The 26,195-nt window shown below is 56.5% G+C and overlaps 9 protein-coding genes across 9 annotated transcripts; 5 read left to right on the plus strand and 4 right to left on the minus strand.

Annotated features, from left to right (window-relative positions):
- Positions 1-781: 781 nt before the first annotated feature.
- Positions 782-3,010, plus strand: EX895_003699 (uncharacterized protein; the record flags this gene model as incomplete). Its single annotated transcript, XM_029884297.1, has 2 exons — positions 782-2,761; positions 2,864-3,010. The coding sequence occupies 2 exons, from the start codon at positions 782-784 to the stop codon at positions 3,008-3,010; spliced, it is 2,127 nt and encodes a 708-aa protein (XP_029739007.1).
- A 404-nt stretch (positions 3,011-3,414) lies between these two features.
- EX895_003700 (uncharacterized protein) lies at positions 3,415-5,004 on the plus strand (the record flags this gene model as incomplete). Its single annotated transcript, XM_029884298.1, has 1 exon — positions 3,415-5,004. One exon carries the CDS (start codon positions 3,415-3,417, stop codon positions 5,002-5,004), a length of 1,590 nt encoding a protein of 529 aa, XP_029739008.1.
- A 1,730-nt stretch (positions 5,005-6,734) lies between these two features.
- Positions 6,735-8,753, plus strand: EX895_003701 (uncharacterized protein; the record flags this gene model as incomplete). The annotated part of the gene is made up of 4 exons (XM_029884299.1): positions 6,735-6,741; positions 7,273-7,286; positions 7,486-7,519; positions 7,681-8,753. 4 exons carry the CDS (start codon positions 6,735-6,737, stop codon positions 8,751-8,753), a joined length of 1,128 nt encoding a protein of 375 aa, XP_029739009.1.
- A 2,186-nt stretch (positions 8,754-10,939) lies between these two features.
- On the plus strand, positions 10,940-12,043 carry EX895_003702 (uncharacterized protein; the record flags this gene model as incomplete). Its single annotated transcript, XM_029884300.1, has 1 exon — positions 10,940-12,043. The coding sequence occupies one exon, from the start codon at positions 10,940-10,942 to the stop codon at positions 12,041-12,043; it is 1,104 nt and encodes a 367-aa protein (XP_029739010.1).
- A 351-nt stretch (positions 12,044-12,394) lies between these two features.
- EX895_003703 (uncharacterized protein) lies at positions 12,395-13,558 on the minus strand (the record flags this gene model as incomplete). The annotated part of the gene is made up of 1 exon (XM_029884301.1): positions 12,395-13,558. One exon carries the CDS (start codon positions 13,556-13,558, stop codon positions 12,395-12,397), a length of 1,164 nt encoding a protein of 387 aa, XP_029739011.1.
- A 1,295-nt stretch (positions 13,559-14,853) lies between these two features.
- Positions 14,854-16,460, plus strand: EX895_003704 (uncharacterized protein; the record flags this gene model as incomplete). Its single annotated transcript, XM_029884302.1, has 2 exons — positions 14,854-15,011; positions 15,854-16,460. The coding sequence occupies 2 exons, from the start codon at positions 14,854-14,856 to the stop codon at positions 16,458-16,460; spliced, it is 765 nt and encodes a 254-aa protein (XP_029739012.1).
- Positions 16,461-17,108: 648 nt separating this feature from the next.
- Positions 17,109-17,792, minus strand: EX895_003705 (uncharacterized protein; the record flags this gene model as incomplete). Its single annotated transcript, XM_029884303.1, has 1 exon — positions 17,109-17,792. The coding sequence occupies one exon, from the start codon at positions 17,790-17,792 to the stop codon at positions 17,109-17,111; it is 684 nt and encodes a 227-aa protein (XP_029739013.1).
- Positions 17,793-18,860: 1,068 nt separating this feature from the next.
- EX895_003706 (uncharacterized protein) lies at positions 18,861-21,142 on the minus strand (the record flags this gene model as incomplete). The annotated part of the gene is made up of 2 exons (XM_029884304.1): positions 18,861-19,315; positions 20,494-21,142. The coding sequence occupies 2 exons, from the start codon at positions 21,140-21,142 to the stop codon at positions 18,861-18,863; spliced, it is 1,104 nt and encodes a 367-aa protein (XP_029739014.1).
- Positions 21,143-22,401: 1,259 nt separating this feature from the next.
- EX895_003707 (uncharacterized protein) lies at positions 22,402-26,013 on the minus strand (the record flags this gene model as incomplete). The annotated part of the gene is made up of 1 exon (XM_029884305.1): positions 22,402-26,013. One exon carries the CDS (start codon positions 26,011-26,013, stop codon positions 22,402-22,404), a length of 3,612 nt encoding a protein of 1,203 aa, XP_029739015.1.
- Between the last annotated feature and the right edge of the window lie 182 nt (positions 26,014-26,195).

The raw sequence follows: 26,195 nt of genomic DNA on the forward strand, positions 1-26,195 counted from the left end.
CTCCCTCTGAACAGACCGGCGGGATGCCGTCGAAGATCGATCGGATTATTTGTGAAGCCAAGAGAAGAGGATAACACGTTGGTAGCCGGTCGATCACGAGGAAATCGTCATGGTCGTAATCGTGTCGATTCGTGAAGCGGCGTTGCTGAAAAGGCGCAGTCGAGGTACGTGAATATGATTGAACACAATCGGAAGAGGCCCGAGTGGTTGCTGCAAACCACTGGCGTCCACTGTGCTCCACCTGGTTTTGGAAGCAGGCCCCGATGCGGCCAAGTCAGCAGCCGTGAGCTGAGCAACAGTTCGGATCGACCGAACGAACAGCGTCGACTCTGAATGGATGATGGTGATGCTGTGCAGTGTTGCAGACCGACGATTGTCCAAAGCTGAATGAAACCTTAGTTAGACACGACGTGCAGTTACTTAGACCCTGACGGACAGCCAACGAGAGAGACTGTGTGCTCTTCGGCATCGGTATTTCAAGAGGGACGTGCGATAATCCTCTTTGAAATATTAAGAGAAAGAGAATCAAAATGGAGGCCACAAAATTGAGGCCGAAACTGCTAAAAGGAACCGAAGAAGAGAACAGTTCGGCCTGCCGGCGTAGCGTGTTGAGTGAGTGTTGCCAGCGAAGGACCCTGTTGCCGACTGCCATGCTCAACAGACTCAGCCGTCGAACAGCAACCACAGCACGGGATCGCGCTTATCTCCTTGCCACGATCATCATCGCCAAATAGTTCTATACACGCTTTTGGCAGGTTCTTACCGATATAGAGCGGCGACGATGAGGTCCGCATCGATATCCATGCACAGCCTCGCGGCGGCAAGCTCCTTTCTGTGGCTTTTCGCCGCAACTCTCATGCTCCCCAGCTTGGTAGAGGCGGCAGCAAAATCGTCCAACCAGGCAACTCATGACGGCCTCCGCAAGCTCACCGCTGCCAACTTTACCCTCACCGATCAGGGTGCCTGGCTCATCGAGTTCTACTCGCCCACCTGTCCCCACTGCAAACGATTCGGCGCTACCTGGTCGGAGCTCTCCCAGAACAAGGACTACCTGCGCACACAGTATCCGCAGGCTCCCTTCACCCTCGCCCAGGTCGACTGCGTGGCTCAGTGGGACCTCTGCAAGGAGCAGGGCGTTGCTTTCTTACCCCAACTCACCATCTACCAGGACGGCAAGCAGAGCCCGGAAGTGTACAAAGGCGACCGCAACTATCCCGAAATCTCGGCCTACATCGACAAAGTCGCCAAGGAGTACCGCGAGAGCAAAGGCTTCGCCGAGGTGCCCGACGTAGCTTCCGCCGATGCCAAGGCAGCAGTTACTGATGCCGCGACACCAGCGCCAGCACCCGATACCTCTGCTGCCAGCTCTGCTTCTGCTGCCGCGTCCACATCAACCACGTCAACCGAGCCTGCTAAGGAAGGAAGCATTCCTTCTTCTTCCTCGTCCACCGCTTCCACTTCCGCTGTCGAGGCGATCCAAGAAGTTTTGCCATCCGGTCCCAATCCCCAAGGTCAGCTCATTAGCTATGGCTTCGCACCCGTCGAGAACAAGGAACAGTTGGCAGAATGGCTGGACAAATCTTCCGGGCAAGGTCCGACCTTTGTCAAGTTCTTCGCTCCCTGGTGCCCGCACTGCAAAGCTATGGCAGCGGCCTTCAAGCAGCTTAGCGAGTCCCTCAAAGGTAGGGTCAACGCGCTTGAAGTCGACTGCAATGCCAACCGGGATTTGTGCGCCGGCTACGACATCCGTAGCTATCCTGTCCTACGCCTCTACGATCAGGGCAACGTCAAGGAGTACACGGGTGGCAGGAACCACGATGCCATGCTCAAGTGGGTGCTCAAAGCCGTCTCGAGCTCCGGCTTGAAACCTGTCAGCTCCAGCAACGAACTCGTCAGCCTCGCCAAGGACAACGAGGTCATGTTCCTTTACCTCCATTCGCCAGGCACGCCCGTTGAGGAGGTCCATGCGGTCGAATCCGCCGGCCAGGTGCTGTTTGGCGGCCGTTCTCCCATCTTTGTGTCGTCCGAGCCAGCACTGCTCGACCGGTACGCCAGCGCTCTGGCCCAAGACCGCTCCGTGTCGGTCCCTGCTACGTCAGGCCTGCTCGTGTTCAAGGACCATTCCATCGTACAGCCCGTCTCGGTTCTCCACCCGTCCACCTTGCGGGACTCTGCCTCGAAGCAGGCCGTCTACTCGGAGCAGGCTGTCACGCAGATCGCCAACTTTCTGTCTCGTGAACAGTATTCGCTGGTCACTGAGCTCACCGCCGCCAACTTTGAAGAGATCGTGCGTAACAAGGAGGATGCGCTGGTCGTGCTTGCCGCACTCTCGGATACCTTCCATGGCGCGCGGCCAGCCGGCACACCTGCTGAGGGCATCGCGCTCAAGGAGGTTGAAATTGATGCGTTGCGATCCATTGCGCTCGAGTGGAGACTCAAGAAGGCTTCAAACTCGGCCAGGCAGGTGATTTTTGCATGGATTGATGCGGATCGATGGAAGTCGCCTCTCAAGAAGCTCTATGGCATCGATGCTACTAGGGTGCCTGCGGTCGTCTTGGTCGATGGCAACAAGCTGCAGTACTACGACTTGCCTTACCTCACTGCCTCGAACGCATCACCCGTGAAAGCTCAAGGGTGGATCACGAAAGATGTATTCGCTGCTATCGACAACGCAGTCCAGGGTAAGAGTGTGGCCAGATCCTCGAGGAGTCTCTTACAAAAGTCGGTCCGTGGCGCTGGAAACTACATGAATGCTTTTGTCGTAAGTATCGAGAGATTAGATTCGATTCGATTTGCAGCATGCCCAATTTACAGACCGTCGAACTGACCCCCTCGCTTCCATCAACTCTCATTCCTGCAACAGGAAACATGCGTCGCTCACCCCATTGTTGCGTTTGGCTTCGTCTTCACCGTCCTCGGAGCGCTCTTCTTCTATCTCGGTCGCGCGTCGACGAGCTCAGCATCCACGCTGCCCTTGTACTCAAAGGTCTCAACGGTCAAAGCCGACTAAGAGACAGAGAGTGCTCGTCACGATCGTCTTGTCCTGTATCATAGATCTATTACACGTCAGTTCTCATGTTCCCCATTGCCTTTTCCGTTGGCCTCGTCTGCAGTAAATCGCGTTTTCGCCGCATTCTTGAAAGGAGCACTCCTGACATTTGTAGGTCGTAGGTTGTACAGCCGAACAATGTCGAAAGATCATGTGAGCGAGGAAAGTGGTGACAAGGTAGGGCTGTCTTTCTCTTCTTTTCTTTTTTCGCGGCGCAGCGCTGGCTGAATTGCAAGCAGCTCGGATCACGGGAACGGCACAAAATAACAGCGCTCAACTTCTCCACACGTCAATTTGGGCGAGACGCCATAATATCTTTGCTCTTCTATTCTTATTCATCTCTAATCCACGACATAGATAGCAACATGAGCAACATGAACGGCACATCTGCTTCTGCGAGCTCCACGAGCTCATCAGGGCTGGTGCTGCACCATCTCGAGCTGAGTCGATCCAACCGCATCCTGTTCTTGCTCGAAGAGCTTCAAGTGCCTTACGAGGTCAAGGTCTATAAGCGCGATCCCGTCACACGGCTCGCGGGCGACGACCTCAAGCAGGTGCACCCACTCGGTCGCTCTCCCGTGCTAGCCGACGGAGGCCTTGTCATCATCGAGACGAACGCGATCATCGAGCATCTTTTGCTGCACTACTACGACCCCGCCCGTGTCTCGCTCGGTCCGCAACTCGGCCAAAAGACGCAGGCTAGCATCGATCTGTCGGCGTGGATCCAGTTCGGCGAGGCATCCGTCATGCTGCACGGCATTTCTATGATGTATGCGATCAAGGGCGGGGCAGCGTCCGAGGACGGTTCGGCAGGCGTGGAGAAGGTGTCTGCTCGAGGCATCAAGGCGGATCTGGCGTATGTCGAGGAGACACTGCAGAAGAACCGAGGACAGCTGGTGGCAGGGTATGATTTCACGGCGGCGGATTGTGCGATGCTGGTCAGTGTCGATATGGTGTGGCACATCTTGTGCTTGAAGTCGGAGCAGTGGCGTAGCAATCTGGGGCTGGAGCTGGGACCCGCGACCAAAGCGTGGATGGACAAGTGCATGAAGCGACCAGCCTTTCGGGCTGCTCTGCGCAAGGAAGGCGTTCCCGAGGGTCAGAGTGACTGGTTGGCAGCATACTTTGGCGGTGCCAACTCCGCTTCCTCCTCGCAAGCATGCAAGAAGGCGAGAAAGAGCCTCTTCCGACCCTGCATCGATCTGCACGAGGGCGTAGTCAAACAGATTGTTGGAGGAACGCTCACCGATACCGACTCAACGCTCAAGACCAACTTTGTCGCAACCCACAGCCCGGCCCACTTCGCCTCGCTCTACCGCCAGCACAAGCTCACGGGTGGACACGTGATTAAGCTCGGACCGCGCAACGACGAGGCTGCTACTGCCGCGGTTTCGGCGTGGCCGCAAGGGCTGCACGTCGGTGGCGGCATCAACGGCGACAACGCATCCGAGTGGCTGCAGAAGGGCGCAGAAAAGGTGATCGTCACGTCGTACCTCTTCCCTCAGTGCAAGTTCAGCCTGGAACGACTGCAGGACCTGAGTGCGCAGGTGGGCAAGCAGAGGCTAGTGGTGGATGTGAGTTGCCGGAAGAAGGGCGATCGGTGGATCGTGGCGATGAACCGGTGGCAGGATATGACGGATATGGAGGTGAACAAACAGAGTCTGGATCTGCTGGCGGAACACTGCAGCGAGTTCTTGATCCATGCTGCGGATGTGGAAGGGCTATGCCAAGGGATCGACCAGGAGTTGGTGGAAAAGCTCGGGGAGTGGGTGACCATCCCGACGACGTATGCGGGTGGGGCACGACATATTGGCGATCTCGAGCTGGTCGACCGTCTGTCACACGGCAAGGTGGATCTCACGTTTGGCAGCGCCCTCGACATCTTTGGAGGCACCGGTGTCACGTTGGACGAGCTGGTGCGTTGGAACGATGGTGCCCACAACAAGAACGCCTAGAAGCTCCCTTGGCTACTTACATAGTTTACTTCACTTGATCATCGGTTCTTGCTTACCAACGCAAGGGCTGGACCTCTCGCGTGTGTGCGTGCGTGTGTGCGGAGAGGAGTGATGATCTCAGCGTTGCTAGTTGATATGACACACCAAAGACCATCGCTGGTGAGAGCCAAAAAATTCACAGTAATGTTAAATTGAATCGGTCGCTACTTTTTGTGGCGGTGATCGGCCAAACTCGTCCCGAAAAACCATTGCTGCCGTCTTGCACCGCTTCGCTCCCATCTCCGCGGGGCTGATTCCAGCGTTGTCAACTCCCGTCGGGCAGAGCAGTTGCCAACACCATTTGGAGATTGCACAGCAAAATGGCGTTAAGCTGAATCGGACTGGAGAGAGAAATGAACAGCCGTGGACGACGAGAATTGCCGGAGGTGTCTCGGCGTGGATGGACGCCACGAATGCTTTGAAGCAGGGTTCACCAGATCGAGTCGCCTGAGCGAAGCCGTCGGACCCTGGAACTGTCCGATTGCGCCTCTTTCAGATCGGTGGTTGTCGTCATCGGGGCGGAGCTGATATCAAAACGACAGGACTTCCTTGATCACGATGGGATGGGATTGAGCAAGGGCGGGCCGCAGAGGCGCACAGGCCACGATTTAGAAGAAACCCAGCCCAGGCGAAAGGCAGCGGACGACGACGACGGTCAAAGGGGCTCTGCTTCTCTCGATTTCAAACTCCTTCCCCGCTTCGCCTCTCTCTCCCTGAAGTCACACTTGCATACTTGAATAGCGAGAAGAAAGGGGTTCAAACAAAGAAAGGAGGTGGCCTGAGCTTTGAATTTGAATCAAATCGCATCGACGTGGACTGTGCCGTTTTTGTATTGGGGATGGAGTTGAACGCACAAAGCTGGCAGTAACGCTCTTGGAAAAGCGCTTCAACATCCCTTTAACAGATTTTGTATTGAAATGTCGAGCGTAACTGCCGGCGCGTTATTGAATTCAATTTCGGTTGAGCCGTTCACTTCGATGCGATCGGAATCGCTTCCTTCTCTGACACGCTCTCATTCTTTTCTCTGGACTGAAGCGGATCTTGCTTTGCAATGTGAGACCAAGATATAGCCCAGCGTCTATTGAGCTTGATGGCAGAGCAAGCAGTTGCTTGGTCAAGGGAATTGAAAAGTAAGCATGTGTAGCAGGAAAGGGGGACGAATTAACTAGTTAAAATGATGATTTCTGATGCGACGGTGAGACACACGCAAGCACAGACGCATATACACACGCTCGCTCGCACACACGCGCAGGCAACACGCAAGACGCACAGCCCTCAGCTGAATTCAACTCGATTCTCGCCTGGGCACCGCTTTACAAGACAGAGAGTAAGCGCCTGCACGCACAGCCCACCCAAAGTCTTCCTGCCAATCTTGGCTGGCTTGGCCTGAGCTCCGTCTCAACTCGCTGGCTGGCTGGCTGGCAGCAGCGCACAGCCGAATTCGACGTCAGTTTGTCCATCGGTCTCTGCCCTTGTCTGCCTGTTGCCCTTCTGCTGCTCCTGTCTGGCTCGCCCGTCGTCTCCTATCAGCGAGCTCCTGTCTGTCCACTTTGCCGACATCTCCAAGCTGTCATCCTCTTACCCTCCTGCCCACCACTACTTGGTTCTTTGAACATTCTTATCTCCTCCTTTTCTCTCTTTCGTCACTCATCCTCTCTACCACCACCACCAACCACTAAACAACTGTCATCATGGAGGGTGAGTAAATTTCTCTCATCGCACGCCGCCATCCATCCACTCTCTGCGCATGTCCATCTGCCGTCACGCATGGCTCCACACTGGCCTTGCTTGCTACAACCAGCTGTGTCCTCTCCGGCTTTCGACGCAACGCAGTGCGATACATCCACTAAGCTGCTTGCCATTGCGTCCACGTCGATGGAATCCTTCTGCAAGGCGCGGTCGTTGGGTTGATCACGGACTCGGCATGCGAACTTGGATGATCTCAGGACGACCTCAAACCGAGGTGGCTCATTTCCGCTGCTCCCACCGAGACAAAGGGCTTCCTCGCTTCGGCATTTTATGCACTCATCCTCTCACCAACGCGCGTTTTTACCATTCGCAAGAAGCGGAGGGCAAGTCCACAAAAGGCTACCGGAAGCGCTGGGACGCAGGCAGATTGGGTGGCATGACTTGAAGCAGCAACTGGGTATATTCCGAGACGGACAGAAACTGACCTCTTCCTCTTGCCTCCCTGCTCTCTGCATTCATAACATTTCCATCTCGCAATAGACGAAGTCGCTGCTGTAAGTAGCTCAAGGCGGGCTCGTGCACCGCGAACTGATTACAAAACGAGTTGCAAGACATTAGAGTTGCTCACGCAAGCAGCTAAGGGTAATGCGCAGAAAAACTGACTGTCCTTGCATCCCTTTGACTCCTTTTCTCGCTTTTCTACGGCTCTCGAATTGCTCTCTTTGACCAAACTATGGTTTCATCGCTCAACAGCTCGTTATCGACAATGGTTCGGGAATGTGCAAAGGTACGTTTCAATCAAATCACAATCACGGATGGCCGAGTAGCACTCGTTTGCTGCTTCGACAGGCCGGCTCCGATCGAATGTGGCGCTCTTTTTCTTAAATTTTGCAGCTTGCTGACTTGTTGATTGCCTGCTCTCTCTTCCTGCTTGTCCTCGAACAATAGCCGGTTTCGCCGGTGATGACGCTCCCCGAGCTGTCTTCCCCTCGGTGGTCGGTCGCCCCCGTCACCAGGGTGTCATGGTTGGCATGGGCCAGAAGGACTCGTACGTCGGTGACGAGGCCCAGTCCAAGCGTGGTATCCTGACGCTCAAGTACCCCATCGAGCACGGTATCGTTACCAACTGGGACGACATGGAGAAGATCTGGCACCACACCTTCTACAATGAGCTCCGTGTCGCCCCCGAGGAGCACCCCGTCCTGCTCACCGAGGCTCCCCTCAACCCCAAGGCCAACCGTGAAAAGATGACCCAGATCCTTTTCGAGACCTTCAACGCCCCCGCCTTCTACGTTGCTATCCAGGCCGTCCTCTCGCTCTACGCCTCGGGTCGTACCACCGGTATCGTGCTCGACTCGGGTGACGGTGTTACCCACACTGTGCCCATCTACGAAGGTTACTCGCTCCCCCACTCGATCCTCCGTCTCGACCTTGCCGGTCGTGACTTGACCGAGTACCTTGCGCGCATCTTGACCGAGCGAGGCTACCCCTTCACCACCACTGCCGAGCGCGAAATCGTTCGTGACATCAAGGAGAAGCTCTGCTACGTCGCTCTCGACTTTGAGCAGGAGATGCTCACCGCCACCCAGTCCTCGGCACTCGAGAAGTCGTACGAGCTTCCCGACGGACAGGTGATCACCATCGGCAACGAGCGATTCCGAACCCCCGAGGTGCTCTTCCAGCCCGCCTTCCTGGGCCTCGAGGCTGCCGGTATCCACGAGACCACGTACAACTCGATCATGAAGTGTGACCTGGACATCCGTAAGGACCTGTACGGCAACATTGTCATGTCCGGTGGTACCACCATGTATGCCGGTATCTCGGACCGAATGCAGAAGGAGATCACGGCGCTTGCCCCCAGCTCGATGAAGGTCAAGATTGTGGCTCCCCCCGAGCGCAAGTACTCGGTCTGGATCGGTGGATCGATTCTGGCCTCGCTCTCGACGTTCCAGCAGATGTGGATCTCGAAGCAGGAGTACGACGAGAGCGGACCTTCGATCGTCCACCGCAAGTGCTTCTAAGCGCTGGTCGCGTTTGCAGCGTAGAACGGCAACGGCCAGGTGGCGTCCGAAACCGATCCTGTGCTACCGGACGCCGCGGCGCTTGCCGCGCTTGCTGCTTCTCTTCATCTCGCCATCTCCTACCCTGGCATGCCAAGGCAGCATCAGCAGGTGGTGAATGGATTGGCCGAACAGAAACATTGCCATTCGCGACATTGCAGTCCTCGGGAGTCACACAAAGATCGACACACTCGATCGTCTCTTTTGGGCTTCTCTGTCGAGGAAATGGTGACTGGCCGGCCAAACACCCATTTTCACGTCAGCCTTTGCACTTTTGCGTGCCAGTTTCTATTCCCATCTCCCCGTCAACACTCCGCCCGTGAATGTAGGCTCATGAGCAGCCGCCCAAGAAATGAAAGATATGATAACGAATCCGAGATGCTCTCTCTTACAACAACAAAAGAAAGTATGGCTGCGATTACGGGACGCGGGCTGGATCTGCGTCGGTAGAGCCGTTTGTGTCAAGCCAATGTGAGAGGATGAGCGCCGGTGGCCAACTGCCGGACCCAGTTTCGCTGTGCAAGAAGTTTGCTCTCGAATATAGTTCGAACACAGGCTTGCGCAGCCTTGTCTCAAACAAAGAGCCTGAACACAGAGCAAGGGCTGATCGACAGCCAGGATCGCGTATCGGGCGCGCTACATCGGGAAGAGTGTGAAGGGAGAAGAGCAGCTGGACATGAACAAAGGAGACAGAAGACAGCGATCGCAGCAGCGTCTCAAGCATTCGCTGGCAAAGGGGAAAGGAAGGAAGGGAGCGGAGGACGAAAATACAAAGAATGAGTGACAGCGCACTGAAAACGTTGACCGATTGAAATTTGCACGACCAGGTGCGGTTACTAGACGAGCGAGATTCGGCTGCGTCGCATAGATTTAGTTAGCGTCTCTAGGTTTTTGCGCCAACTGTCAGCAGCAAGCGACGTGCGCCGAAGCGACCCAAGCAAGGGAAGCTTCGCGTGTGCAGCTCGTCCTTTCCCCCATTTCTTCTCTATCGTCACAAAACTGAAAGCGCTGCAGGGGTCGCATAGACACACAGACACAGATCAAAGCGCACACAGCACAGCAATTTTTCGCAATCAAGTTGGTCGGCTGTCACACGTCTCAACTGAATGAATCGTGTTGTTAGTGGGGTCTTGCAACTCGTTCCTTTCAGCGTCTTGTTCGTGTGCAAAGAATGCAAGCTGCGAGTGTGCCAAGCTGGGGGTGACGGCGACGACGACAACGACGACCAAAGACGATGGGGCACCGCGGAATGGCTTGGCAGGAAGACCTGTCATTTTTCTTGGCGACGCGGCGGCAGAGGGCGAGCGAGTGAGACAAAGCGAGAGCGACGGACGGCACACTCGGACACGCCGAGAGCAACGCCGGATCCACATTCAAGGACCGCATCAGCCAGCGAGAAAATTCCATTCCAGAGTGCCTGCCTGCGCTGTATGGCGGCACAGCCGTGGCCTCGTCTCGCTCCCTCTTTGGTATCACAGTCGCCTGCGCATACCACTGGACTTGGCGACTCGACTGCAGCAACATGTCACGTTGGAAAGCGCTTTCCGGATCACATTGAGAGAGGCATTTGCGTTTGATTTGAATGAGAAGTGGGGCGCAAAGAGAAAGGCACGGCACGGGCACAGCGACGCAGTTCTGCCTCACTCGGTTGGTCTCACAGAGTCGCGAAACCGCCAGAAAGAGTGAGACAGTCGACGCGCCTTTGACAATTCTGACAGCCCGACAGCCCGACAGACAGGCAGCCCACAGCACAGCGCAGCGCCACTCACTGGCCGCTCACCTAGTCGACGCTTTCTCCCCTTTTCCTTGCTCTCCCTCTCCTTTCTGCCCTTCCTTCTCTCCATCATACACCCTCATCCTCTCTCTTTGTTTCGACTTCCCCTTCGCAGCACGGCCCCCTCGTCCACCACACACGCACCAACAGATCCTCTCTTTGGCTGGTCCATACAAAGGTTCTCTCTTTCTCTCAACTCGTAACCACCTCCACCATCATCTCTTCATCTCACTCCCCTCTTGTCTCACTTTCCCCTGCTGCTTCATCCCCCTTTCTTTCCTGGCACATCTCACGTCCACGTTCTTTGATAGAACCCTCATCTCTCGCACAGCATAGACCCTCTCTCACACACACTCTCTCTCACTCTGCAACAATGAAGTTCCTTTCCCTTGTCGCCGCTACCCTCGCCTTGGTTGCTACCACAGTCTCCGCTGACCCCAGCGTCGAGGCTCTCAACCTCCCTGCCATGTCCAAGCACCCCCTCTCCATGCAACGACGCGACGCCATCCTCAACCGTCGTCACTCGAACAGCCAACCTCGTGTCACCAAGCGCCACTTCAGGGGCTCCAAGCGCTCTTGCAAGGCCAAGACCCACCATGCTGCTTCGGGCTCCGGTGCAAAGGCTGTCTCCTCCTCCAAGCAGAACGCTCAGTCCGGCTCCAACTCTGACTCCAACTCGCAGTCCCAGTCCCAGTCCGAGGCTTCTAGCCAGTCCAAGTCCAACTCGAACTCGAACTCACAGGCGTCGTCTTCTGGTAAGAGCGACTCCAAGTCCGGCTCGTCTTCTTCTTCATCTTCTGCCTCGTCCTCCTCCTCTTCCTCGTCGTCTGCATCTGGCGCCGGTCTCTTTGGCTTCAACTCTGGCAACTGCGGTGCCAGTGGTGCCAACGACAACCAGCCCAACGGTTCCCAGAACTTCCTCAACTGCGGTCTCACTTCGGGTGGATGGAACCCTCCCAAGCTCTCGCTCGACCAGCTCAAGATCCTCTCCGCCACCCAAGCCGCCGACTCGCCCGTCTTTGCTCCCTGCAAGGACAACCTCTGGGCTTTCCAAGCCGCCGAAAAGGCGCACGGCGTGCCCGCCACCGTCCTCATGTCCTTTGCCATGCAAGAGTCCACCTGCAACCCCAGCGTCACTGGTGGCAATGGCGAGCAAGGCCTCATGCAGATCACCCCGGACAAGTGCGGCGGTGCCCCCAACGGAAACTGCAAGGACCCCTGGTTCAACGTTGACACGGGCGCAAAGTACTTCAAGACCACCTTGGACCAGTGCGGAGGCAACCTTCTTCAGGCTATTGGCCAGTACAACGGTTGGTCCGTCGGCCTGACCGTGCAGAAGGCCACCGCTGCCAAGTCTCAGGGCAACTGCTACGCGCAGAACAACCTCGACTACCTCTACCAGATGCTCAATGGTTGGTTCCTCGGCAAGGCCAACACCTACGACATGGGTACCTACAAGAACCTTGCTAGCTGCTAGACGGTGTCTTTCGACACGTCTTCTTTCCTGGAACCTCCCTTGCCTGCTCCTTGTTTTCTCATTTAATGTTGTCTGTTTGATGCCCCCTTTTTTTGCAGCAAGGCGATACCGGTTATTGCTCTCGAGGCTGTCTCAAAAGCGATGGGCCGAACGGGCCAGCATTTGCTTGCTTCGCTTCATTTTGTTTTCCGCACTCTGCTTCTTGTTGATTTGGATCCCCTTGGGCTTGATGCTGAGGGATTCTCCCGCAGAGTGCTCTTTCACGCTAGACGTGCAAAGCTTGCAATCAATTCGTTTCAGTTTCTTTCCTTCTTCTTGACTGGTCTGTTGTGTGTATGACAGGGCGACGCCTCAAGGCTGCATCGAGAGCTGCATGGCCAAGCGCAACTGGTGTTCTTCGTCGAGCTGGTCGAAGTCGGCTTCGAGGGCGTCCAGAGCGCGTTGTGGGGCCTGCGGCGCGGTGGATGTGGATGTGCTATTCTCTGCTGCCGTTGCCGCTGCTGCCGCTACTGGCGTGGATGTTGACGTTGCGATCGGTGAATCAGTCGACTCGTTGCTGGTGTTGGGTGCGAGTAGATCGTCCTGCAGCGCCGACGCCGCTCGCGTCGCTGCAGCAGCACCGCTCCCACCTGCTCTACCTGACGTTCCACCTGTCTTCCTCTGCTTGTACGTCCGCCCCTCGCCGACCCTAAACGGCTGGGTAAAAACCTCCCTCAACCGCTTCGCCTTGACCTCTCCAAAGCCGGGACACATGCCGACCTCGTCCACCTCGGCACCCACCACGCCTTTAAAGCTCCCAAACCGCGTCAACAGCGTGACCACGTCGGTGCGATTCACGCCCCTCACCTGCGTGAGCACGTTGGTGATCTGACTGATATAGTCCTCACCAACGCGCTCCTGGATCGGGTCCGGCGGCTTGAACTCAAAGCTCTTGTATGTCTCGATGTACCTGCCGGCCTCCTCGGCGGACCAGGCGACGATGAGCGTGAGGTTGTTGATCAGCGCGGTTTTGGTGAGCTCCTTGATTGCGAGTTGGTGGTCGTTGACATCGCACAGCACGAGCAGAACGCGAAGGGTGAACATCTGTCCGAGTTTGGCAATGCGCGTGTGCACGTACTCCGGGTGTAGCCGATGGTACCGGATCGACAGAAACAGAACGCAGGACGAGACACCGACTTGGTAGTCGGGCACCACGTCCGCGTACTCCCACCCGATGTTCCGGATGTGCTGCAGGACAGGGTTGCCGCGCTGACAGTTGTTGACGAGGATCGTGTTACCCGTGCCTACGGCACCGCGGATGAGCGGCCGCGGTCGTGGCTGCACCAGGCCGTCCCCAGATCTGTTGCTGCTGCTGCTGCTGCCGGGGCCGCCAACTGCGCTGCTCGACGAGGTGGAGGTGGAGGCATTCATATCGCGGGGAAGCGACGAAGCAGGTCGAAACGACGACATGGGTCGCAGCGGGCTATTACTTCCACTGTTGGTCGTGGCGTTGGCCGAGGAACGCGATCCAGCCATCGACAGCCCGGAAAGGTTGCTGTCGACAGTGACTCAGATTGTGCAGTGAAAGAGGCTCAGAGAGAGGTAGCGTGAGCCGCTGGTGATTGCCTGAGTCGACGGACGAGCGAAACTGTGGTGCGATGCTGTTGGAACGGAGGCAGACGAATGCATATGTTGCAGACTTTTTCGAGACACAAGGGGTATAGAGATGTAGGGAGAAGGACGGTGGGGTATATGTATGTTGGGATCTGATTTCGAGTTCCTACAGGACGTGATGGTGGATCGGTAAAGATGGGTTGTGGAAGCAAAATGTCGAGCCGCAAATCGTCAGCAGACCATTCTGGAGCTAATGTGAACACGTATGGCCACAGCGACGGACCACCAAGCCAAAGACAACGCCAAGGGAGCATGCACATCATATTGTCCTTCGTCGAAAGCCGAAAGCGAGAATCAGAATTGCAGAAGAAGAAGAATTAACTCGTCACCGGAGGAGCATCTCCACCTTGGACTGTTGAGCTTGTGAATGTGAAATTTTGGTCATCACCTCGAGTGTCGATGATGTGGGTATGCTATCCTTGTCGTCGTCGTCGTGTCTGGGTGGATTTGGTCTTGGTCGTGGCCACATCGAGGTGAAACTTACGATTCGTGGAGTAAGCGCAAGGGCGAGACATAAGCGTGTTTCGTCTCACACTTGCGCTTGATCACCGGCTGGAGACCGTTGGTGGGCAAAGGGGATGGTGGTCTGCTACGATGAATGTCAATCACGACGTGCCAACTATGAGATTGAAAAAGTGACTGAGCAGCGTGCGATCGGCGATGCATTTGTTTGCAGTGAGCCGTGCAGAGCAACTGCTCGAAAGTGGAGGACAATTTTGAAGGAATTAGCGATGTGAGATCTTCGCATTCGCGGTTGCTTATATAGAGCATAATTGTCCTCGGCCGAAGTAGTGGAATCACGTGCGCTTCCCTTCCACACGAAATTCTTCAGGCAGAGAATTTGCAGCAAACGAGGCGGACTGTGAGTGTGCTTCTGAGGGATTCAACTGCACCGCGCTCTGCAGCCAGCTTAAGTTTGAAAGACGGAGCAGGCAGCACACTGCGACAAGCTCAGAACGGTTCAAGGCGAGCTGCTAGCAGCCAAGAATGCGAGGAGGTCGAGAGTCCAGCGACAGTCAGGAGGCAGCAAGCTGCAGGCAGTTGTTGAATGTCGCCGGTGGGACGGCAGGCGAGGGCTGCTGCTAGCAATTCGCTCGTTGTCGATCTCCACCCTTCTCCTCACCATCAAGTCCCTCATCACCAACTGATCAGCAACAATGGGTCGTGTCATCCGAGCTCAGCGAAAGAGCGGTGGTATCTTCACCGCTCACACCAAGCACAACAAGGCTCCCGCCAAGCTTCGTGTTTACGACTACGCCGAGCGCAACGGTTACATCCGAGGTGTTGTCAAGGAGATCATCCACGACGCCGGTCGGTAAGTATCTTCATCAGCGCACTTGTGAACCAACAGCATCAGCATCAGCATCAGCATCAGCATCAGAAGCAATTGCACCGCAGAACAGAATCGATCCAGTCAGCATTCAGCAATCGACACGTTCCAGCAGACACAAAGCATGGGCAAATGAGGATATGGTGATCCCCAAGGGCAGTCAGGAGCACGGCAGTCAGATTCGAGCATGGCGCAAAACACGAGGAATGGATGCAACACAGCTGGGATCAAGTAATCGCCACAGGCAGCAGGATACACTCCGACACGTATGCACTCGGATACGGTGAACAGGCAGCAGAGCATGGAGAGCGCGGACACAGCAAGCAGTGACAACCCATCGTGTTGGAGGTACTTGGCGGTTGTGCCGAAAGCGACTGCATAAATCGGAAGAACGAAGCGTCGAGCAAGGACTAAGTGTCACGCAGACAAAGCACTGCCGCCCGTACCCACACATTCAGCAGCTACCAGCTACCAGCTACCAGCATCGCCTTCTCGATCTTGTAGAAGCTATATGCCTCAGCACATCTTCGGCTAGCAAGCCAGCGTCCTCAGACTGCGACTCGCATCTCGTACCTCAGTCTTCTCGACAGAATTATTGATGCCCACCCTTCGCGCTGTGCAGCGCCAAGCAAGCTATCCCCGACAACACCTTTCAACTACCCTGACATGTCTCTATTGCCAGTGTCCCGATCTCAGAGCTGCTCTGCGACGCAATGACTTCAACTGCTGTGATGCTGTTGGCGATGGCCAAAAACACTTCTATCATCCAACACTCTGATACTGACCATTGTTCCCTTTCCTCGCTGTCTATTTGACCTCGCTCGCAGTGGTGCTCCCCTTGCCAAGATCGCTTTCCGTGACCCCTACAAGTACCGCACCCGTGTTGAGACCTTCGTCGCTACTGAGGGTCTCTCCACCGGCCAGTTCGTCTACTGCGGTAAGAAGGCCGCCCTCAACGTTGCCAACGTCCTCCCCCTCTCTTCGCTTCCCGAAGGTACCATCGTCTGCAACGTTGAGGAGAAGTCTGGTGACCGTGGCTCGCTCGCCCGTACCTCGGGTAACTACGCCACCATCATTGGCCACGACTCGAACGGCAAGACCTCGCGCATCCGTCTGCCCTCCGGTGCCAAGAAGACCGTCCCCTCGACCTCGCGTGCCACCATCGGCATTGTTGCCGGCGGTGGACGTATCGACAAGCCCTTGCTCAAGGCTGGTCGTGCGCACCACAAGTTCAAGGTCAAGAGGAACTCGTGGCCCCGCACTCGTGGTGTGGCTATGAACCCCGTCGACCACCCTCACGGTGGTGGTAACCACCAGCACATCGGCAAGCCCTCCACCCGCTCGCGCTTCGCCCCCGCTGGTCAGAAGGTCGGTCTCATCGCTGCCCGTCGTACCGGTCTTATCCGCGGTACCATCAAGACCAAGGACGCCTAAACAGTTCCCCCCAATTCTCGCTCTCGGCGTTTGGCTCTGTTTCTTCGTTTCCCTTGTTCTCGGTTTGTCGCTGCGTTTTCTTCATCTACGAAAGTGGAACATCAGAGAGGCTGTATGGAAACGGCGCAGTCTCTCTTGTTTCCTTTGTCACTTTTCACACAATGTATTTTTGGCATCTCTGTTGCCACTCGAAAAACACATATCCCACTCGCCGTTACCAAGACCCGAGTCGGGGTCGGTCGACGTGCTTTCTTCGCAGAAGGTCTGTCAACCGCCCCTGTTCTATCAGCACACACACACACAACCCAAAAAAGATTGGTCAATTCAGTCTCGTTCTCCTTCTCTTGTGTGTGCGCGCCATTGTGTTGTGGGGACAAGATGCAGTCTGTGGTGCCCGTATTGTTTCGCCGAGCGTGCTGGTTTCGTGAGAAGGCGTGTGCAAAGGGTGGGCCAGCGTGGGTGAGAGGCAGTCACAGGTTGTACGGAGGAGCGAAGGATGGCGTGTTGGGGTTGCGGCGAGTGCGACCGACAAGGGTGGGGCAACCGCCGACTGAGAAACAGCAACAGATTGCTGAGCCAACGAGTGACAAAGAGGATAGGGGGCAACAACGATATCGTCAGAGAGTCGGCAACGAACCGTTGCCACGCTCAATCTCGTTGCTTGGCTTTGGCCCACCACTGCAACTTGGACAAGTCGCCCGAGGCTGCATAGCTGGACCCGCCTCCTGGAAGCACCCTCCGCAACGCCTGTGGTATCTTCAGTGGCCACTTTGCTCTCGGCGTCTTGCGACGGTCCTCATGCAACTGCTCGCGGATCCGCTCGATCTGCTCGCTCGTTGGACTCAACTCGATCGCGTTGTCGCGTGCTGACGGTAGTGGTCGTGGAGTCGACGGTGCCGTCTCGTGTGGCGTCCACTCTCCTCTACTGAGGTCGCCGCCCTCCTTCTCGTCGTCCGCGACTCTTCGCGGGGGTCGCCCGTCGTAGTCAGGGCCGTGCATGCTTTGGAGCAGCTCCTCGGCGTGTCGCGCGCGCTCCACAGGCATTGGATGGCGTCCAAACGACTGGAAGCGCTCAGTCGCCGCGATGCCCAGCCGAACTCGTGCATACGGCTCCGTGACGACCCCGCTGATCGGAGAGTCGCCCAGGCGCCGCCCTGCTGCGTCTGCGTCAAAGCTGTCCAGCACCTCCGCGGACGACTCCCCGAACAGTCTCACGGTATCGACGAGCTCTTCCAGCCCCTCTCCTTCCATCATGGGCGTGGGCAGCGCGAGAGACGCACGGAAAAGCGGTACGCCCACGGTCAGCGCCAACAGTCCTGGTGCGAGTCGCATGATTCCGTGAGTCGAGGTGTATGGGAAGGTGTGGTCGGGCGAGAGAATGTGTAGCTTTCCGGCAAGCGATCGTGAATTACGGTCTACACTGCCTCACCAAAAAGCCCGAGCCGGACGTACTGACGACGACCGGGCTCCAAACCACGCAGTCCTCGAAAGAAAGTCTGAGCTTGGGACTCGAACTTTCGAGGGCCGACAAGGAACCGAGCAAGGATAGAAGCTGCACGGATGGAGTAACGAAGCTTAATGCAACACCGCTAACGTCAGTCGGCCCCTTTATAAACTCAATCTCCTCTGCTGTACGCCAGACACGTTGTCCCTGAGCACGCAGGGACTTCATCAGACTGTTGCCGGTCTCTCTTCCTCCCGGGTCGACCGAGAGACGGCACACTCTCGGTTGGCGCCTTTGTTGGGATCCGTGTGAGTGTTTGTGCGTGTGTGCGCGATGGGGTGGTGCACACAGATGGTCCGTGGAAACCCCCGCGCAGTCTCCACCGGCTGCAACACCTGCAACGCAACTTCGAACGGATGAGGGAGGAGGAGACAAACACCGGCTTCATCTGGGGTCATCTGGAGGGCCGAAGCAAGGCGAGTGTCGTGCTGGACGGGCGTCAAGCGCGCTTCCCGAGGGTGGATGATGCGACGCTCGGTTATGCGCTGCACCACCGCAGACGTGTGGAACGCAACAAAAGTCACACGCACAAGCGGCCTCACCGCCCCACTTCACTTCGTCTCGCTCGAAGCAGAGAACCTCGGGCCAGACCGGCGACGCTGGCCGACGCATGTTTACAAGGTGAACTGCACCACACTGCTTGGGAGAGAAATAGTACATGATTTGCGTAGACACTAGCTCGTCAAAAAGAAATGCCTCTTCAACTGGCGAAGATTGGCCATTGGACAGCGAGATGAGGGGGGTTGAAACCGGAAGCTGAGATGGAAGCACGCGTGTGCGAATCTGGGGGCATGTGGCGGTGGTGCTCCACCGTCGATATGCGGCTCTTCCCGGGAAACCAACCGTCAAGATCGACTCGCACCAATGCCGGCAGGAGCAAGACGTATCCATCCGCATCAGTCCTTGTTCACGCCGCCCAACTTGCGTATAACAGCCTGGATGTCCGTCGTGGTCAGCGCGCTCGTCTCGCCCTTGGCAAGCAAGTCTTTCTTATGCTGTTCGACCGCGAGCGTGATAACATTATCCCACTGGACTCGATTCTTACGTCGAATTGTTGCGACCCGCCTGAGCCTCTGAATCGGGCTCTCGGTCTTCTTTTCCGCCACGGCGCTAGACCGGGTGCGTTCGGCTTGCGAGTCTGATCGATGCGTGTCGGAAGCAGGAGCGGCATGCTCGTAGGTGGATCCGGCGGGGTTCAAGTGGGCGCCGTGTGTGCCGGAGACAAAGTTGGAAGACTGCCCTTCAGCAGCGTGAGCGGTTCCGGCGTCGCTGCTGAGAGAGAAGGCGCGGAGTATCTCTTCCAGTTTCTGGGCCTCTCCGGGTGTCAGCGGGCCCGCGGGGGCAGCAATGACTGATGTGGCGAGGACAGCAAGTATCAGGAGGAAAGCAGATCGCATTGTCCAAGTCGTGTTACGACGTCTTCGTCCTGAGTGAGAGACTGTGTATGTTTGCGTGATCAAGGGACCTGCGAGAGCGAAACAGGGGGGCTTCTTATACCTTTGTCCATCAACGCAAATTGCTATCAGAACCACGCTCACTTCTGCTTGTTGGTAGGGCAATGCTCAAGCATCTTACTGTACCTTTGCCGTCGGGTTCGAGTCCGAGCGCAATCTTGTATGAGATGCCGTGGCCACACACAAACACGGCAGTGCAGCAGCACTGAGCTGTGAGTCTAGAACGCTTGGCAAAGCCGCCTGTCCCACCGACGGGACCCCACCGTCTTGGCGAACGGTCTGGGGCCACCAGTCTGCAGGCCATCACCCCTGTTCCATACCGTGCTGCGGTCAATGTGGTGGGCGTGCATGCTCGCAAATCACGGCAAGGTAGCCACTCGACCACGCAGCCCCCGTTGCGGCGGGGCAAAGCTCGTGTGTATCGTATCGTGCTTTCCCCACTGAGTACCCACCAGCTACGGGTTGACTCTGCTGATGAACAAGGGGTCATGCGATCAAGCGTGAAGAGTGGCAACGCGATGAATCAAGATTGGCTTGTTTCGTTGAGCCTATTCGCTAAACACTTTACACTGACAGCGGCGCGTAGCACAGAAGATGGCTCCGGCCTTGAACTTGAAGTGCACAAGCTTGTCCGGTGCTTTGCACATCGACGCAGCAGAGTTCCACGGGAAGAGGATTAGAAAACCGATCGCACAGAGCCAACTCATACTGCGGCTCTCAGACGTCGAGCCCCCATCAAGGCAGTGGTGTTCGCCTCAACGTGTAGAAGAGCCAGAAAGCATACATAAAGCCTTGAAAGGGGAAACCGTGGGGAGTCCTATACTAGACGGCTTCTAGGATCGACTCAGGAAACCAGAGATGGCGACCCAGCTATCAGAAGCGGAATCCCACCCTATCGGAGTCGTGTACTTCCTCAATGTGGGTGGGGTCATACGGAGGGCCAACAGTCTCGCCTTGCGGAACATGACGAGCTGTGTGCGAGTGCCAGCGAGTAAAGACAAGCACGTCAGTGAGCTGTTCCCAACCGTCCTATATCTTCCGATGACGAGCAAAATATCTGTAACTTGATACTCACAGTTGCCCCAGCGGTAATCCGAAGGGTAAGAGGAATGCTTCTCACCTCCGTTATTGTAAGGATAATATTCGCTGTTGAACATGCTGCCATGCCCAGCACTCTCCTGCTTTGGTTCTGGATTACGTCGTGCGTTGAAATAATCGTACTCGGCAGAAAAAGACGTTCCGTGATCAGGCGAGTTGGTGTGTTGGAACGGAACGTACTGTTGAGGAGGGGCAGGAGCAGACCAAGTTTCACCGTAGCCAGCGTGCTGAGCAGAATGGGCAGCATAATCGCCGCCCCCACGTGCAGGGGCAGGAACAGCATGAAATTCGCCTTGGCCGGACTGAGGAGCAGGAGGAGCGGCAGCATAACCAGCGCCACCCCCGCTGTAGCCGGGTTGAGGAGCTGAATGAGCAGCATACGAGTCGCCTTGGTCGTATCCACCACCATAGTTGTACGCCCCTTGATGATTTCCGGGATTGCCAGCTGCAGAGCCATGAGATGCTGCCCCTTCGCCTGCCTCGCGAGAGGCAGAGCCGGTGGGACCGGTGAAGACCTCTCCGAGCTGGCGGCTAATGCTACCCCAGCCAGGTTTGGGCAAAGGGGTTGCGATAGTGACGGCGGACGCGGCCAGCGCTAGGACAACAAACGAGACGTTGAGCTTCATAGTTGGCAGCTGTACGTCTTGGACGAAGGCAAACAAAGGGTAGGTCGATGGATTGGAAGGCCTGTGGGAACGAAGTCGTCTCAGGTCTGTTTTTGAGGTGCTTAAGAATCTTTTGATCGCGGGCAACGACCGCCCGCAAAGCTTGAGGGCTGGCGAGCGAGGCTTTCTCTCCTCGCTGAGGGAAGTTGCATATTCGACTCCGGTTGCCAGCACCTTTGTGGCCTTGTGCTGCACTTGGTCTGTCTGCAAGCACCTACGGGATCCTTTGCTGAAAGCACCGGAGCCTTTTGTCACTTTTTATCGAGACCCTCTCCTTGTCTGTCGCAGTGGGCTTGCCTTTCCGGGCAACAAGATTCGTGTCGCTGTCGACGCATGCACTGTTGGACGGGACGGACAGTCGTCGGTCTTGATCGATGAGAGTGGTTGGTGGGCAGCCCGCAGAGTGAGTCACTCGGCCGACGACAAAGGCTGCTAGTGGCTTGCGCCTTACTGTATACGCATCACGCTGAGATGGATGCATGCGGGTTCCGCTTGCAGGCTCTGCCAGTACATCACCAGGAATAGCAACAAGTGATCTTCGGATCCCCACTGATCCCTAGTAGCATTGTTGGGACGTCGTGGCAAACCTGCAGGCCGCTGTGACCGTGCGTCGACTCATACGTCACATCCCACTTTCTACGAATGCAGTGTGGGCGCTCATCACCAAAGAATCAACAATGTCTATTGGTCATTCCACATTGACCACAATACCACTTGGTGGCGCCCCCTTTCACTCAAACAAAATACTCGTTCACCTCATCTGTCACAGCCCTCTAACGCGTGGATCAAATGCACCATGAAGTTGTCACCACCGGCGACGTTGCAGCGACTTAAGAAACCCAACTGAAGTTGGAGGCACACACCAAAAAATCAAGCAAAAAAATTCTCCCAACGTGGGGCTCGAACCCACGACATTCAGATGAACTCCGAGACAAACTCGGAAACCCTTGCATAAGAGTCTGACGCTCTACCGACTGAGCTAGCCGGGATGGACTTGTTGCGTGGTAATGCCACATTTGGATTTATATACTGGCTTTCTTGCTTCGAGTTACTCTCGACGGTGAAGGGAGACGACGGTCGACGATGACTGCACAAAAAGGGCTCGTTCTTTGATGTGGATGCGGTCTGATTTCGGAGCAGGGCGCATGATATATACAAGGGTGCAACAGAACACTTTTCCGGAGAGGCAGGATACCGTCCCACTTGGTTTCGTTCTTCTTTTACGGAATGTCGAGCTCGCCCTTGAGCTTCTTGATGAGCTTCTTCTCGTCGGTCGAGATGCCGTCCCAGAAGTGCGCCTTGAGCGCGTCGATCGAGGCACGGCTGATGTGCGAGATAATGACGTCGTGCTCCTCAAAGTGACGGCCAAACATCTTGGCCGATTCGTGCACCGCGTGCTCGATCTTGACAGCGACACCACCGCCGACGTCCTTCTTGAGCACCACGTCGCGCTCCTTGTGGTTGATCTCGAGCGACGTCACCTTGCCCAGGTGCACCACCGTCTTCTTTCGCGTGGTTGGGTCGGTCTTGACAACGCAAAGCGGCGTGCCTACACGCAGAGAGCCGTCGATGATGTCACAACCCAGGATGATCGGGTCTCGCTTGGCGAAGCAGGCGATCGTCTTGAGGCGACACGGCCACACGGCGGTGCCCGAAGCCTCCTTCTTCTTGCCGTCCATGACCTCCTGGTGGTACTTGGTAAAGTCGTTCTCCAGGTGGTAGATGATCTTGGCTGTGAAGATCTTGATGCCGAGCTCCTCGGCCAGCTTCTCGGCCTCCTTGTCAACAGGCACATCGAATGCCAAGATGACGGCCAACTCCTTGGCCTTTTCGAGCATGGTCGAACAACGCACCACATCCTTCTTGAAGACGGGGCCGATGTTGATGCCGTTGACGGGAATCTTGCTGACGCGGAGGAATTCGAGCAACGCCTCGAGCGAACCAAGCGTGGATGCCTGCACGCAGACACCGCGGCCAGATGTGTCGATCGAGTTCATGAGCGAGCTGAGATCGCTCATCACCTCGTCCTTGAGATCCTCTTCGTCGTCATCGGGCCCGACAACGAGCAGCCTGGAACCGGCAATTGCCTTTTCGAGATCCGGCGCGGCGATCTTGACACCGAGTGCCGCCTTGACCATCTTGTGGTGCACGTAGGCACCTTTAACGCGCATCTCCTTGAGCGGTTGCGGTGTGAGCAGTGCTCGTACTTGGGTTACAATTGGGCCATTGAGACCGCAGACGACGATACGATCGCCCTCGTGCATGACACCGTTGGAGAGCACCACGTCAATGGTGGTACCGAGACCCTCGATGACCTTGACCTCGAGCACCGTGCACTCGAGCTCGGAGAGGTACATGAGCTTCTCGCTCATACGCGTCTGGGTGAGCTCGATGATGAGACGCAGCATGTCCGGAATACCCTCACCCGTGTGAGCCGAGGTAGGTACCAGACTGACATTTCGGCCCATGTTCTTGTTGTCGTAGTAGGGCACGGCGTTGAGACCTTGCTCAGCAAACTGGACAATGACCTGGTTGGTGCGCTCCTCGAATTCGTTTTGCGTGGCACGTTGCTGCTTGGACAAGCTGTCGCGGAAGGCGTTGTTGGGGATGGGGTTCCAGCCGTAGAGACGGTCGATCTTGTTGAGGGCGACGATGAAGGGGGTCTTCTTGTCCCTGAGCAGGCGGATCGACTCGAGGGTCTGCTGTTCGAGACCGTGCATGATGTCGACGACCAGGATGGCAATGTTGCAGAGCGACGAACCACGGGTTCGCAAGTTAGTGAACGACTCGTGGCCGGGAGTGTCGATGACGAGAAGACCGGGCACCTTGTACTCGAACGGCGAGTCCTTGTCAAGCACAGCCGTCTTGGTCTGAAGAACCTCGGTGGGGAAGTAGGTGGCACCGATCTGTTGCGTGATACCTCCGGCTTCACCCTCCTGGACGTTGGTCTGACGAATTTTGTCGAGCAGCTTGGTCTTACCCGTGTCGACGTGTCCGAGAATACAGCAGATGGGCGATCGGAGGTCGTCGCGGCTTCGTGCAGCCATGGCCTGCTCGGTGCGCTCTTTTCTGCGCTCGGCGGCAGCAGCCTTCTTCTCGGCAGCTTGACGCTGGGCAGAGGTGAGGTCATCGTCGTCTTCTGACTCTGATTCCGAGTCGTCATCCTCATCGTCGCTGTCAGACTCGTCATCCTCATCGTCGTCGTCATCATCATTATCTTCGTCGTCCTCTTGATCCTCGACGTCCTGCTTGCCGTTTGTCTTGGCATGAGCTGCGGCGGTGTCAGCTTTAGCAGTGTCGTTGGAAGCAGCAGCGGCGGGCTTCTCGTCGTCAGATTCGGCATCCCAGTCGTCCTTGACATCCTCATCCTCGGATTCAGCGTCCCAGCTATCCTTGACATCGTTTGCCTCCTCAACAACGGCAGGCTCCTCGGCGTTGACAGGCTCTGCAGCGGCCTCCTTTTCCTCGACAGGAGCAGCCTCGGCAGGCGTGTCCTGCTCCTTGTCTTCGGCAGCCACGGGCTCGGGGTTGGCGAGACCGCCATCGCGCTTCTGGGGTCCCTTCTTCTTTCGGTTGTCGACGACAGTGCGCTTCTTAGCACCAGGCTTGGCACCTGCTTCGCGGTTCTCGAGGCCCTCGATCTTGATGTGGCCGGCTTGCAGCATGGCCTGCATCCTGGCCTCGGCGGCAGCCTTTTCGGCCTTCTGTTTGGGCGTCAAAAACTTGCCCTCCTTCTTGAGTTGCTCCTTTTTGGCCTTTTCTTTCTCCTTTTTAGCTTTTCTGGCAGCTTCCTTGCGCTCCTCTTCCTCCTTCTCTAGACGTTCGCGCTCCTCCTCAGCACGGATAGCTTCTTGCCTGGCCTGTTCTGCCTCCTCTTCGGCCTTCTTTTGAGCAGCAATGCGGGCTTGCAGGGCGGCGAGCTTCGGGTTCATTTTCTTGGGGGCGGCTGAAGGTGCTGGCGCAGGTGCTGGTGCAGGCTCCGCGCCCTTGCCTTTCTTCTTCTTCTTCTTGTCCGAGGCGGCTGAGGCGGTGAGAGCAGCGGCTTCATCGTCGTCTTCCTCGTTGGCGTCGCCGTCTGCTGCGTCCTGCTTGGACGGTTGGGAAGCGGAGGTCGCCTTCTTGGCAGCGGCCTGGGCTTTCTTCTTGGCCTTCTCCTTCTCCTTTTTGAGCTTCTCCTTCTCTTTCTTGGTCAGGATGCGGGGAGCACCGTCGTCTTCGACTTCGTCAGCCTCGGCATCGTCGGTCTTCTGCTCTTGTTGCTTCTGTGCGCCACCGTTCTTCTTTGGCTTGTCCTCAGGGAATTCGTCGTCGAGCATGTCGTCGATGGTGCCCTCTACAGGAGCCTTGCTGGCAAGGTCTTGCTCCGCGTTGGCGTCAGCGTCGGCAGGAGCGACAGCGTTGCCGCTGACATCCTCGCCAAATTCGTCGAAGTCAAAATCATCGTTCTTCTTTTTCTTCTTCTTGTCCTTCTTGCCCTTCTTGTTTGCGTTTTGGATAGCACCCATCAAGCCGTAGTTGTCATCGTCGTCATTGGCGGCGGCGGGTGCTGGCGCTGGAGCGGGCTTGGAAGCGGCAGCTTTGCCATTGGTGGTCTTTTCGTTGTCCTTATTTGCGGAGGCTGCTGACTCCTCGTCATCGTCCTCGTTATCCTGATCGTCGGCACCATCGTCGAGTGACATTGCTGCAAAGAGGCTCTTTGCCTTGTGAGTGGGTGCTTCGTATTCGTCGTCGTCACCGTTGGCAGCAGCGGCGTTGTTGTTGTCGATGGACTCGCCGGCCTCATCCCAGAAGTCGTCGTTACCGCCCTTCTTGGCGCCCTTCTTCTTTCCCATGATGCAGTAAAGCCGCCTGTACTTGCGGTGTGCGAGAACGTTTTAAGTTCGGATCGATGGCAGAGGTAGGTGACCCAAGCGTCTGCAGTGACAAGTGCGTGGGCGCGAGCTGGAGTTCTTCCTTGCGTCCTTCTTTCCTGCCGCTGATGTACGGATCTAGCGGGTTGCGATGACCTTGAAGG

Source organism: Sporisorium graminicola, chromosome SGRAM_22 (assembly GCF_005498985.1).
Source record: "Sporisorium graminicola strain CBS 10092 chromosome SGRAM_22, whole genome shotgun sequence".
NCBI classification, from domain to species: Eukaryota; Fungi; Basidiomycota; class Ustilaginomycetes; order Ustilaginales; family Ustilaginaceae; genus Sporisorium; species Sporisorium graminicola.